The 15,454-nt window shown below is 30.6% G+C and overlaps 1 protein-coding gene and 1 pseudogene across 2 annotated transcripts; one reads left to right on the top strand and one right to left on the bottom strand.

Moving 5' to 3' along the window:
* Positions 1-3,447: 3,447 nt before the first annotated feature.
* Positions 3,448-5,940, top strand: LOC110408910 (F-box/LRR-repeat protein 14 pseudogene; annotated as a pseudogene). The gene is made up of 2 exons (XR_016350755.1): positions 3,448-3,720; positions 4,292-5,940. The product of XR_016350755.1 is annotated as an F-box/LRR-repeat protein 14 pseudogene (transcript).
* A 2,397-nt stretch (positions 5,941-8,337) lies between these two features.
* On the bottom strand, positions 8,338-10,824 carry LOC110409685 (fatty acyl-CoA reductase 2, chloroplastic-like). The gene is given in 11 exon segments (XM_021419123.2): positions 8,338-8,715; positions 8,797-8,878; positions 9,005-9,077; positions 9,080-9,165; positions 9,291-9,486; positions 9,574-9,674; positions 9,788-9,842; positions 9,845-9,986; positions 10,140-10,243; positions 10,519-10,560; positions 10,563-10,824. Coding segments are annotated over 11 exon segments (1,521 nt in total).
* Positions 10,825-15,454: the final 4,630 nt, after the last annotated feature.

The raw sequence follows: 15,454 nt of genomic DNA, 5'->3' as shown, positions 1-15,454 counted from the left end.
ATATGGAAGGTTTAATGGTTAAAATTAAAGTAGAAATCTAGCCTTCCAACTCCTGCTAAATGGAACACAAACAGACCTGGCATTTCCAAGGAGATAAACATAATCCAATTTTATCATTCTTTTCCCCTTACCAGATTCGACACCAACAATGGCACGTTAAACAGAAAAATGAAATTTGTTGCAGCAATCCACTAAACACATAAAAGGAACAACAATGTGATAGTTAAAGCAGTACTTGAAATCATCAGTGATGCTTAAGGGTGATCCTTAAAATGTGAGATAGAGACATTCAAATTCAATATTTCTGTAAAAATCTTCATTTGAAACCATTTATCAGGGCAAATTAACACACCCTAAGATTCTTATGAATTTGTTTAAAAAATTGCTAGTTCCCTAGGGAAAAAAAAAGGGGGCTTTTAGCAAACTCTGTGTAAGCCTTGTGGCATAGAAAAATCATGCTAGATAATAGCTCTGTGGTTCACTTTGATATTTTGAAATGGAGACTCCAGTTTGCAATCCAAAGTTTAAAAATTATTAAAATAGTATTTTTTTTCTTAATTTTTGAATTTTCATTTTATAAAAAAATCTAATGTTTCAATCCCTTATCCATTATCCTCCGTCACCATAAGTGATTCATTTTGGTTTGAATAATGCCAATAAATATGTCACATATGAGCTTAATTTTTGAAATAAATAGATTTAGGTAAGTCAACATGAAATTGAAATTCAAGTATTTCTTTCTGTTTAATCAATTGTCCACTATACTTGGAAAATAATGGAAAGAGTTGAGTCATTAATTGATGCAGTGGAGAACAAAGACTCTGAAAAGGCAACAATTGCTCCATGCTCTATGGATGACATAGACTAATTACCTCTTCTAAATTTCAGATCATTTGAAGAAAATTATGTTAAAGATTTGCTTGATGACTTTATTTAGAGCAATTTAGTTATTCCAGCAGACAAAGGACCTTACCTATTAGAACTTCACAGCTCTTATATTCGAACCTTTAATTATTATATAATAGTGGAAGAATGTTATATAACATCTATGCGAACTTCAACACAGATAAGTGTTAAGTTCTAATATTACATCTTTATTAAAGTATTTAGATCTTGTTTTCGTGATGTTATTATTTACTTGTCTAAAGTAAATGGTTGGTATTGTTGTTAGCATGTCACTACTACTTTCATTTTTATTTAGTTAGGCTCGAATTATTTAAAAGTTATTACATATGGGAAACTTGAAATTAGTATATTATATTGTATTGACATTTTATTATTTTATTTTGCAAAGCGTTAAGATTTTTTTTAAAAAAATATTACATAAACATACAAGTGCAGATAAACTAGCATTTTAATATATGAGAATAATTTTAAAAACTAACATTATATTTTTAATAAAATATAACGGTAAGAGCACAATGAAGTAGCTGCAAGATATTTTTGCAGGCAACCCGTCCCATTCTATGATATTTTTAACGTAATCTTACATATTTAAAAAGACAAAAATGTCCTCACACCATTTGACACTTTCATTAAAAATGATCACTTGTATCCTTTGGCCGTTTGTTTAACAAAACACTGTCAAATTATTTTTTGCTGCCACAATTTATAAAATCCACTTTATATTTTTTAAATTTTGCATCTAATATCCTCTATTTAGATTTACTTTATCCTATTTTCCTATTCTTTTCATCTTATTTTTTGTCTTTATTTTATTTTAACGAAATTTTAAAAAAAATTGATTCAAGTGTATTTATCTTAAAAATTTTAAATTATTTTATAAAATTTATATTTCTATACTTTCTAGCGTCAAAAAGAAAAAAAAAAGAACAGGTAAAAATAAATTTTGAATGTAGAAAAGAATAGTATCATATGTTCAAAGGAAAAAAAATAATGTTGAAACATATAAAAAAAAGAAAAAAAATATATTTACTTTTTTAAATTTTAATCGAAATTACATAAAAATTTATTAATTTTTAAAATAAATATTTCATTTTAATAAAATATTTTTCATTAGACACGTAGATCCAACTATTAATATTTTTATGTACTTGCTGATATTTCAAAAATAAAAAATAATTTTACTTTTAATTAATTAGTATAATAATTATTATATTTTTTATTTTTAATTAATTAAAAAAAAAACTCCCCATGTGAAGCACTGGAGCTCCCCTGGGAGCTCAATCCGCGGTGAGCACCTAGTGCTCTCTTGGAAGTCCCGATCAGACTTCCCATGGGAGCATAGGTGCTCCCCTTTCTTGGCAATTGGTGCTCCTCATTTTTTTTATTTTTTTGAAAAAACATATTAATAATTTTTTAAATTAATAAAAAAAAGTATTTTAATTTTTATATAATATTTGTTAAGGATGGTTGTATTTTTGAAATAGAGTGTCTATTTTAAAAATTAATAAATTTTCATATAATTTTAATTAAAATTTAAAAAATAAAAATATTTTATGCAAAGGTAAAAAAGATGGATAGAGAAAATGGAATAGAAGGAGTACTTCTATGATTTTGTTTGGTTGTTGTAATATTATTCATGTTATTTACTTTTAATATTTTAAAGCATTATTAAGCAAACAGTAAACACTAGAACAATAACCATAAAAATGAACAAATGATTACAATAATTAATAATTCTAATATAAATGTTGTATATAAAAATAAGATCTTTCATTCTTAAAAAGGAGTTATATTTTTATGCTTTAAAATTTTTTCTAAACAAAACTGTTTACATTTGTATGTAAGCACTAATATTTTTAATATTTCCTCTCAAAAGAAAAAAAATAATAAAAATAATAATCATATATTTACTTTTAAACATAACTTATAAAACAAAAGGTGAGTTATCTAATTATTATACTTAATTTTTTAAACATGAGTTATCAATATATTAAATGAGTACAAGATAATGTAGAAACTAGCTTCTAAATTTTTTAGATTTCATCTGTGTGCATAGGATAATAATAATTTTATTTAATCGTAAGTATTTTATTTGAAATTTCATATAAAATTCACTTAGTACAATTCACTGATGTTAAACTTCGTTATGGATTGAGTCAATCCATAAGTTTATGCAAAAAAATATATTCAATTGTCATTAGTAATAACAAAGTAATATCTTTTACGAATTTTGATAGTAATTTTAAAATATTTATTATTTAAATTTGATAATAAATAATAATTTTTAATATTAAATTTGAATTATATATATATATAATCTGATGCAATCATTTGATTAATTTACAAAGTATGTGGTTGTGTATGGTTAGACATAAATATCATATATTATTTTATAATATAAATTAGGATTTAAGGGTACTCTTTTCTTCTGGATCAAAATTTAAGGTTAGAATTTGGGGAAAAAGTAATACAAATAATTTTACATGGATATTTCTGTAATATTGCAGCATTATTGATCGCCAGCAACCGACAACCGGCGAAGCCGCCGCAAAGGCAAATTTGAACTTTGCAATTACAAGTAGAAAACCTGAACAAAAGAAACGTTCCTTAACAAAACTGAGTTTCCAACATTTCAAACATCACTCAGTTTCATCAAAATCATTTCTGATCTAATTCCCTCCACGTAAAACTTGAAATCATCAAAGTCTTTCTCTAATTCTTCTTTTCGAATCTGTTATTCTTTGCCTGTTAAAGCGAATTCTTATCCGGGTTTTCCAGATTTGTTTGTGAGTCAGCATTCAATAATTCATGTAGGTTGGTAAATTAAGTGGATTTTCCACCTTTACAACAAAATTTCGTTTAATTTCTTTTCTGGGAAATAATTGATAATATGGGTTCTGCTGATTTTTTCCTGAAATCGGTGCCTCGTTTATCAGATCGTGTGTTTTTTTTTTCTCCACCCGTTACGGTTTGTTTGATTTGTTTACATTATACGTTACTGAATATCATCTGTTCCTTATGAAACTTTGAAATGAAAACATTTTCCCTTTGAGGTTGTTAAGAACATCTTAGTTAGGTAGGCTCATCTGATTTCCAGCTAGGATGTCCCTTTTTAAGTTTAGTCAAATTTTATCGTACTTAAAATTTGAATCCCAGTCTCTTAGGCTTTTATATGTTTCGAATTATATATCTAGAATTTATTTAATTAAGGGCATTCTGTAATTTGTTGTCTACTACTTGTTGCGTTGAAGAATTTTTGCTTATGTGCAAAATTTTATGGAGATATATGTGTTGCAACATTTGTGAAATTTCTGTGATCTGATTGTGCTATTTTTCTTGTTTTTAAGAACTAAATTTTGATTTTTTTTTCCTGCTTGACTATTAGGTTTTTGTCAATGTGCCTCCATTGAGGCGAAGGATATCTGCTTTGCAATGGATGAGTTACCAGACCAGTTAGTTTGGGAGATTTTAGGCTGGGTTAGGAAAACTGTAGACAGGAACTCTGTTTCCTTAGCGTGTAAACGCCTTTATGAACTGGATAAAGAACAGAGAATTTCTCTTCGAGTTGGTTGCGGATTAGACCCTGCAAATGAAGCTTTGACTTCCCTCTGCAATAGGTTTCCCAACTTAACAAAAGTAGAAATCACTTACTCCGGTTGGATGTCCAAACTGGGCAAACAAATGGATGACCAAGGGCTCTTGATTCTTTCTGGCAACTGCCCTTCACTAATTGATCTCACTCTAAGCTATTGCACATTCATCACTGATATGGGTCTTCGTTACTTGGCTTCTTGCTCCAAGCTTTCAGCCTTGAAGCTGAACTTTACCCCAAGAATTACTGGGTGTGGGATACTGTCCCTTGTTGTAGGCTGCAAAAACCTCACTGTTCTCCATCTTATCCGCTGCCTGAATGTTACCAGTGTTGAGTGGTTGGAATATCTTGGCAAGCTTGAAACACTGAAGATCTATCAATTAAAATTGTAGAGCAATTGGGGGGTGATTTAATAAAGTTAGGACCAAGTTGGCAAAAGCTAAAACGGTTGCAATTTGAGGTGGATGCTAATTACCGCTATATGAAAGTTTATGACCGGTTGGCTGTAGATCGATGGCAAAGGCAGTGGATCCCATGTAAAATATGGAAGAGCTGAGCTTGGTAAATTGCATCATCAGCCCTGGAAGAGGGCTGGCTTGTGTTTTAGGGAAGTGCCAGAACTTGGAGAAGATTCACTTGGACATGTGTGTTGGCGTAAGAGACTCTGACATTGTAAGCTTAGCACAAAAATCTAGTAATCTCCGATCTATATCCCTCCGAGTTCCTTCTGATTTTTCATTGCCTTACTGATGAACAATCCATTAAGATTAACTGATGAGAGTCAAAGCCATTGCTCAAAACTGTTTGATGCTTGAAACGGTGAGGATATCTTTCTCCGATGGAGAGTTTCCTTCATTTTCGTCATTTACTTTAAGTGGAATTTCTAGTGTGATCCAAAATTGCCCAGTTCGGGAACTTGCTCTTGACCATGTCTATTCCTTTAATGATGTTGGGATGGAAGCTCTATGCTCAGCTCAGCATCTAGAACCTTGGACTTGTGAATGAGAAATAAGTGATGAGGGGCTGCAGCTTGTAAGCCAGTTTCCCACCTCTCTGTTTGGCGCTGAGCAAATGTTTAGGGATTACTGATGATGGATTCAAAACTCTTGTAGGTTCGTACAAACTGGACTTATTGGCTGTTGAGGATTGTCCGCAAATTTCTGAAAGATCTATACATGGAGCTGCTAGATCTATATCATTCCGGCAGGACTTATCGTGGATGTATTGAACTTTTTATGGCTTGAGTGGCATAATTATCTGGTTTCTGTTGTTTATGCAGTCTTCTGTATCCTTACCGATTACAATGAACATTTCCAGATGTTGTTGCATCTGATTATTGTATTACCTTTACATGAAATGTAACTGTTGAAAATAACTTTTGTATATGCTATAGTTATATAATGATCATTAAAAATGCTATGCAATCTCAATAATTGCTGAAATTTATATTTTTTTATTCTCCTTTGGTAAACACTGTGCGATGAATTATGATCATTATTTACAGGTTATAGTAGCTACCAAAGTTGAGAAAAGTCATGAACTTGGTGGAGCTTGCCAAATATAGCAGTATTGAAGGTACCTGATACATGACATTAGAAAGAGCAACAAATAATTTAGTGCATCAGGTTTATGATATTCCTGCTTCGAATAGTAATTTGAGATCTTTTGCTGATAACTGATCTGTGGGAACCTGTAATTTTATATCCACGCAACACCTTGAGCTGAGGGAGTTGGACAATGGTTGCCTGATGTTGGTGATCAATATGCATTACCATTAAACATATATTGTCTTAATTTAATTGTTTAAGCATTGTACATTATTATATGATATTGACTCGCACAATGCACGGGGATAGAAGACTGCAGCATTTTGTTCACTTGTTGGGGTGGATTTTACTTACCATGGAACTACACAAATCCTGATTGGATTGATGTCCGAAAGAAGCAGTATGCTGCTAACAGTAGTAACATGTTGGAGCGTTGTGGTGTTATAGAGGTATGTAACCGTGTGAGAGGACTTTAGCATAGCACCATTTCTACTCATGTAAGTTGACATATTAACTTAGAAGCAGGTTACCCATGTCAGCAGATCATTTACATTTTTTGTCTCAAGGAATTCATTGCTGTTCTTCCTCTTGACATCTGAATGTCTGATATTGTTTATAGGGTTTTCTCGTATTTGATGAAATAGGAAAGAGTGAAACATGTATATATGAAGTATCGATCAAATGTAAAGCTAGAGATATGTCTTTTGTATTTATTGATATAGGAAAAATAGAAACATATGAGGTATCAAATGTAAAGCAAGAATATCATTATGGAACTACTGGCTGGAATTTCAAATGATAGCTTAATCGATGTCATCTTAGATGGATTGGGTTAAGAATTTTCATCTGTTCTGTTGAAACAAAGGTTGTGGGGTTCCTTCATGACATGTCTTCTTAAACCTGGAATATGAATGTTTAAGAAGTAATGCTCCCAGTCTATGCTCTGTACATCAAACCCAAAGTTCTCTCTCTCCTCGATAGACATATCTCTGATTAATTTGATAGTGTTGCCGCTGTCAAACCTAGATAAAAAAGAAAGAGAGATATAAATTAATGTTAAAAAAAAAAGAGAGAGAGAGTAAGTGAAATTAAATGGAGCTCTTTAGTATCCAAGCATTTAATTTAATGGTTGACATATACTTACGAATAATCCCTCTTTCCTAAATCAAAGGAAAAATAGAATTTTTTAAAATAATTCATGAACCTCTCGCGTTAACAGAGTATAAGTTCATAAGCAATTATTATTATTACATGAATTGGTCTATCGGACGAAGTACTCATTCATAGTGGGTCTTATATTTTAATTTATTAATTGGTTTATATCATATATCAAAATTTTATTCCTTCAATAAAATTTTAATGATTTGATTGATTTGATATTTAAATTTGAATTTTTTATTTGTTGATTTTTTACTTTTTTTAAAAGCAATTCGTTGATTGTTATTATTAGTAATTCATATAAATTACGGTTATAACTTATAAAGTCAATCATATCTAATATTTACTAAAAAGTGAAAAAAAAAAGTGTAATATGTTTAAGAGTAGGTTTAGAACTAGCTTTGTTATTAACTATTTGTGTACTTTATAGATTATTTTTTGTTTTTAAAGTTATTTTTTCACTTTTTTTTAATTTCTTTGTTTCTATATATTTGGAAAGAATGAATAATAAAGGGCAAAATAATAATGAAATATTTTATGTATTATGTATAATTGTGAAAATTGAATTTATTTATACTAATAAAAATTTATCTTTACTTTTTTTATAATCCCCAAGGATCTTGAAATAAATCAAAATTATAAAAAAGTTAGAAATACAAGAGTGAAAAAGAGAGAGGATATTTCATATTTCATAATCTTTTCAAGTTACTTAAAAACTAATAGTTGATATTATATTTATTATTTTCAACTAATTTAATATTTAAAAAAGAAAAATAAAGTTCAAGTCATTTCAGATTAATTGTTTGGATCATATTTTCATTGATTAAAGTCCAGATAGACAGATTCAGGTTGTTGATTTTTTGTAATCATATCAACTCGAACCAGATGTTTATATTCAAATTATTAACTTTAATAACTCTTAACTATCATATCAATAAAAATTTGAAAAAAAAAAAGTGTTACTCAATGTAGGTATATTCTAAAAATCAGAGCAAAATCTTGCATGAGAAGAGGAAGGCGTCCTAAGAAGCTAGTATATGCAATTAATGCCAAAAGCAGCGCAGCGAATATGAGAATAGTGTGTGTGCGCTTTGGGTTGGGGGTTATCTTACCATCCTCTATAGATGAAAAGGCTCATATAGCTTGCGAGGTGAATGTACAGCTTGATTTTCCTGTATTCAGTTTCTTGCCTGCGACGTAGCTTCGGGTCTGAAGAAGCTGCACCCCTTTCAGCTCATTTTGTCCAACTGTACTTTCACCCCAAATGTAAGAGGAGAAAATGTCTGCTGATCTGAACAACTTGATGTCTGTAGTGCCGGTAGTTTTGGGCCCTGTCAAGTTCTTTATAGGAAAACAATTGAAGTGGTCACTTGAAGACTGTAAAATTGTATGTAAATTCACTGGATTTGCAACGGATGAAGTGACATGGTAGACAGTTAGTCCAGGTTTTCCAGTGAGTCCTTGCTTTGCCATGGCTGCCATTGAGGCATTCACAACCATGTCTACAGGAACCTACATGAGACACAGCCCGTAGCCGTGAGTACAGCCAATATGGAACAATCAAACAGAAACCAAAACAAGTTAGATTCTTACAACGTCCATCACTGTTTCAGGGTCCCCGACAAAGCCTGTGAGATGACCTTTCGCATGACCAATTATAATCGGGTCTAGCATCCTGTATAGCGTAAATACATACGGATATATATTTCAATTTTCATGTTGTAAAGTTTGAAAAATAACAAGTAATTATGTGATGAAGTAAATGAATGAAGCTTTTTATATGGAAGTCATATGGAGCTGCCTGCTGCCTTCTATCCATCCAGGGAAAGGCTCCCTGAAGGTGCTCTCAATAGCGCTAGGACGGATGATGACAACGGAATATCCCCTCTCGTGCTGTTTATAAGCATTTCACCCATGGCCTTGGTGAAAGAATATGTATTTTGCCATCCATACGCTCTTGCCCTGTGATGATTGATTTGTATTCAACACAATTCCAAAAAAGATATTATTAATTTTTCAAGCACGAACCAACTAACGTTATATTTGTTGGGTAAATGCGTTAAGGGACATTGGAAGAATATAATTACCTCTCCATGCCCAGCTCTTTCATCTTCTGGTTCCAGGCTATTTCAGTGCCAGAGAAAGATCTCTTCAAGTTCAAAGCCAGCTTTATTTCAGTCTCAATATCCAGAACTGGAATGCTTTCTTCTGCTTCTGCTACGCTCTGACCCTCACATAAAGGCCTCTCCAAGATTATCCCTTCCCTTTTTCCATGGACATATGCTGTAGAAGCAAGCTCCGTGATTCAATTGCGCTGCATGGCTTTTCTTACTTGAATGAAAATTTAGTTTAAATTGTTGGCTCTCATACCAGTTGAGAAATGCAAGAAAAGACTTAGTTTCTTGCACTTCTTTGCAAAGCGTAGGAGCCGATGAGGTCCCATGGTGTTTGTGTTGAGTGTAGCATCATACCTATATACGTGAATTGCTTGAAATTTTATTAGTATGCGTAATTGCGAACAATTAAAGTCTATAAATTTCAATGAAATGCTCAATATAATATATATATATATAAATTAAAGAACCTATCATCAAATGTTGTATTGGCTGCTGAATTCACAATTATATCAACTTCATTGGAATCTCACTCGCCATATCAGCATCCATACCAAGATCAGGTTCATTGACATTCCCAACAACTGGAACCAGCTTACTCTTCATGAAAGTTTTATAGGAAGTTCCATGCACTTGTTCTAGAGACTTGAAAAGTTCTGTGTCCATGATCTGAAACAGATTAAAGACTTTGAGGTGGCGTTACACTTTGAGAATTTAACTCAATTAAGTATATACGTAAGACTATGAGCGTGAGTCAAATTACATCCACTGAAACACTTTAAATACTACTCCATATATATGAAAAGGAATTTAGAAATATACTTGGTCGTGCAATCTCCTCGTAGCTGCTTCTTTATCTTTTCCCTTAATCAAAAGAAATATCTTCCCCACATTAGGCACTGCTCGCAGCATCTTCTCAACGAAAGCTGCAATTGTTAGTAACGAAACATGCAGGCATCAACGTTAGACGCACGCGCTGCCTAGCTAGCCACATAATACGTGGTAAATTCTGGTTTTTTTATTTATTTTAGAAATAGGATGTCAAGTTCATTTCATATAATGGATAGCAGAGTGCAGATGAAACATGTTTGTCGTTGAGAGTGATGTATGAAGCCCAATATATATATGTATAAATTGTAGTAGCTTTGGCCTAGACAACTATTTCTACTATATTTAGCATATCCAGGAAAAGATAAAACACCTTTGCCTACAAACCCTGTTGCACCGGTGAGTAGTTCTCCTGAAGGAAATCAACAATCCCAAGACCATCAGAGGATTCATTAGAGGGACGGTGGTGAGTTGGTGGTTGTTGAAATGGCGTCATCATGATCAACATTCTTCCCAGCAGCCCTGATTGCCAAAGCAGACTTGATATTCCTGCTGTTTTGGCAACTGCTGATGAACAAAGGAGATATATGGGTTTTGGGGTGTAAGCTGTTGGCAACGGTGCAGCCACTAGGTATTGCAGGGTAGAAAGGGTCCACAAGGAACTTTGGAAGGAATACATTATGATGAGGAACTAATTCCTTTTAAAGAGCTTTGAGGCTTCAACTTCTCTGCAGCAACCTTTATTCAAACCAGGGAAAATCAAGGTACTTGCTGGTCGCAGTAGCCATAGGTACGGGCTTTTATATATATTGTTCTTCGAAATTAAAATTCATAAAATTATATATTATAAAATTAATTTTTATCTGATTCAAATTTGGGTATTGGGACTGTCGAATTTGCATCTACTTTTTGAGCAATTTCACAACTGCATTTGTTTGCAACAAATTATTACCATCTTTATTTCGGTGTTGATTTTTAACCTAATTACTTTTACCTAATTTGGCGGACAGTTTCACGCGTTGAATTAAGGCTTAGTGTCCAGTACTGCTTTAGACTTGATTGCTTATTAACGCGATAGGTTCTAGATTAGAAGTGATCTTTTCCATTTTGGGAGTTGAATTTGTTGGATCTTTAACATGCTTTTTTCTTTACATTTCTTTATGTTCTTCATGGAGTGGAAACTAGTTAATTGTTATAAAAATTAAGGCTTAGTTGTTATAAAAATTAAAGAGTGATCCTAGCTTAGATATGGCAATCACAATCTAGATTACCCTTTTTCCCCTTCATGTTTATAGGTAGGGTAATATCTATTAACTCCTCTTGATAAACACTTGATAATGTTATTTTCATATTTGGTGTCACATAGATTTTGGTTTTAAATAAGAAGAAACATTGGAATGCTGTTCTCGTTTGCTGAGAGTGGTCTACGTTTCACAATGATGAAATGTGCTGAAGTATCATCATATGCTTTTTGTGGTTGCAGCGTGGGAGCATTCAATCTCTTGAAATGTTGCTCTGATGAAAATTTGTTAAATGTTTGGTAACTTCAAAAATGAAAATGAATGGAGATTTCATTGTTTGTGATATCATTACAACAAATGCATATCATATTTACAATTCTATATTTAGTGAGCTTGATTCAGAGACAAGGGAGTTTGTTCAATTCTTTAACCAACGTTTGAAAAACAATTGATTGTGATTTAGGCAATCATAACTGGTTATAATGTGGTGATTGTCTATGATTTTTGGAGAATAGTATTCTCTATAACTTTACTTCTAATATAAAAAATTGATGGTTAATGTTGATTTGTGATATCTATTTAAAACTTATTAAAATTAGATATACAGGTTTTTGAAGGATTTTATCTACACGTGATGTTCTAGTACTAAATTATGCAGTACTTGTGAAGTTGCTCGATATGCTTCATGTGACATGTTGGATATTCCTTAAGCACCAAATGCAAGTGGCCCCTTTGACCCGTGATGCAAGGCACTTACCATTACAAGAGAGATGGGGCACCAACGGAGCAGAAGATTTCCATCCTCTGTCTAAGCATGTAGTTAACATTCTCCTTATAGAAAAGCACGTTATTGGATTATTAACACTATTAAAGATCTTTTCCAAATCATCACGACTCCTTGGCAGAGATGAGATGATGAGAATCACGGAATTGGCTCCTCTACATCTGGATCCAATACATTTGTTTAAGTTTCCCAACTTCCACGCCAAAATCATGAGAATAATTTATTTGGCTTCAGTGCCTAATTAAACTCGAATCTATGGAAGGGTAGCATATTTTCACTTAACTTTTCATTATGTATAGCGTTATAAGGTTTAATGGAAGTAATTGAAGGGTGGATACCAATAAGTAATAACACTCTTTTTGCTCTACACTAGTCCTTTTAAACCTTTTGCTCTTAAACTTGAACTTGTTCTGCTTTTACAAAGCTGACCATGGAATCAAAATTGTTATAATACAATACATTTTGTAGTTAATTTAATGAAGGTCAATTATTGTAACTTTTATGTGTAATTATAGAAACGATGTACTAGAAAACACAATTTTAGATCATTAAAAGACATAATGTAGGTCTTCAAAAGAGACAATGTAATTAGGGTCACCAAGCTCATATATATATATATATATATATATATATATATATGTACACATCAATTATTGGTCCAAGAAAAGTAAAAGAAGAAAAAAAAATAAAGAAATGTAAACATCAAATCTTAACTAAGGCTGGGAACAAAACAACAACTAACAATTATATTGTCCATCTATGCCATGGTAATTGTACAAGTTTCTTATGTTCAAACTGGTATGAGAGTCTCTGGTCTACAAGGCTATAAATTTGAAATGACATATCGATTGTGAGACTTAAAAAATTACTTTTAGAGAAAAAACTATCTTGTCGATCAAATGGAAAAGCTTTCAAGGGATACCATCATATATATTTCATACTATATATAAAGCAAACAATTAATTTCTAATAATATGAAAACTATATTCTCTAAAAAAGGCAATCAAAGGTACAGTACACACAACTGTGTGAATATAACCTCGGATAGATTAATTAAATTAGACTATTTAGACTTTGTGGGTATTCATTCATTTTTTTTTTATTTCATGCATGTGAGAGGATCTTCTGTTTAATTTTTTTTTTATTTTGAAAAAAATGGGAGAGGGTTAATTAAATGCAACACAATATAAAAGTTGAAGAATGAAATTTCATAAAATAATGGATAATATCCAATGTGATCAACAATCAAATTAACTACTGCATAGTTGACTAAGATTATCGTACTTGGGAGTTAATATAAAAATATAAGCATTATACTTATAAAATATATACACTATTATACATTAAATTCCCTCGTGCAATTTATAAAATATATACATTAGTATAGGACAAATTTTCAATTGATCCATTGAAAATTAAAATGAGAGTTAATATAAAAAAAATTACGAATCAATAAATAGTTAGTGAAAATAGAATCATATGTAGATTTTGTTCCTAAAAGATGAACTCAAAAGAATCATACGTGCCTGTTATTATTCATGCTTAGTGTTAATGAACAATATCTCTCGGGTTTTTTCAAATTTTTTTAACATATATGTTTTTAAAATTAATTAATTAATAATTGACGCATGTTGCATTAAGATATATTTATATAATGAACAAATTAATCAATTATTAAATAAATATAGAAACCATCTAATTCTGTTCGTGGAATTTAAAATCTCTACCACTAATGTATAAAGTAATAATTTTAAAAAATAAAAAATAGATCAAGAAAATGAAAAAAGGACAAAAAAATCTAAAGCCCAAAATACCTTTTGCCCACTAAAAGGCCTTAAGCCCATATTTCGATTTCTTTTCTTTTGGTTTTTCCTTTCTTCTCTCCTCTCTTTTCTTTGGTTTCACGAGTAAGAACTAAGAACTAATGAGCTTTTTCAAGTCATGATTTTCTTTTAAATGAGGCAATTAAAATTTCTGTTTTGAAGCAATGAAGTAATTTAATTATACTTACTTTGTCCCATTTTTATTGTCTTTATTTGATTTTATGATTTTTTTAAAAAAATCTTTCACTTTGATTTATTTTTATTGGAATTTGACTAAAAATATAAAAAATGATTAAAAATAAAATTGAAATATAAAAAAATAAAAATATTAAGTATTAAAAAATGGAATACATAATTTTAATATATTCAAAACAGGAAAATAAAACAAAAGAGTAAGGGTGTCAAGAAATCAAGTTACTGGTGAGGTACTCAAGGCTGTGCTAGATGAATACTCGAGTTAGACTTGTTCACTTCGGAGTAATAATTTGAGTCAAATTTAATTTTTGAGATACTTTACTTAATATCAAATTGGAGTATCAACTTAAATAGGGTTTTAAACACTTTACTTAAGTTAATGATAATCAATGGGACATGTTGAGTTGAATAATTAAATTATTTTTTAAATCGATGAAACACAAAAAAAAAAAAGCAACTTGATTGATCCAACTGAGCCACAACATGGCATTATATCGAATCAATTTGACTTGATTATACATTGACGAAGGAGTAGTTGAATTTTTTGGGGACTATAATATTTGAAGGTAAATTGATTTTTGTCAAAAGAGCTTAGACCTGTCAAAATGGGCCTGATTCATTGGGTCGGTTCATTTTTTATTTAATATGAGGTGGGTTGGGTTAGAAAATTTAAGTTCATATTAAAATCGGGTCTAAATAGGTTAACCTACCAAATCAGTAGGTTGAGGTGGGCTGGCTCTTATGGGCTAAAAAAATAATTTTAATTAATTTAGTAATTTTATATATTTAACTATATAAAATTAATAATTTAGTTATCAATGATATTGTTTATTTTATATATTTTAATATCTTTAATCTTTACTTTTCAAATTAAAAATTTTAATTTAGACTAAAACTTATTTTTTTTTATGCTAATGAATATTAAATGATAAATTGATAATGATTTAGACCTTAAGATATCATTACTGTCTAAACAAGATTTAAATGTTTTACTTGAGAATGAGGATTAAAGAGGATATAAATGAGTCTTAAAATTTTTATTATTTGGTTATATACTTATGTTTGTGAGATAGTAGTTAGTGTTAAAGATTTAAATTTTATTATGTAAATTATTTATTTTTTTATGTTTGATGTAATTTTTTATTTATAATATTTTTTATTATTCAATTTATGAATTAAATCACAAAATAATTTTATTAATAGAAAATTTATTAAGTAAAATTATAAAAATAAGTTTTTTTAAAAAAATAAAAAATAAATTGACCT

Source organism: Theobroma umbraticum, unplaced genomic scaffold (assembly GCF_002168275.2).
Source record: "Theobroma umbraticum cultivar Fairchild unplaced genomic scaffold, ASM216827v3 scaffold_44.0, whole genome shotgun sequence".
In the NCBI taxonomy this organism is placed as follows: domain Eukaryota; kingdom Viridiplantae; phylum Streptophyta; class Magnoliopsida; order Malvales; family Malvaceae; genus Theobroma; species Theobroma umbraticum.
This window is presented reverse-complemented; position numbering and strand designations above follow the sequence as displayed.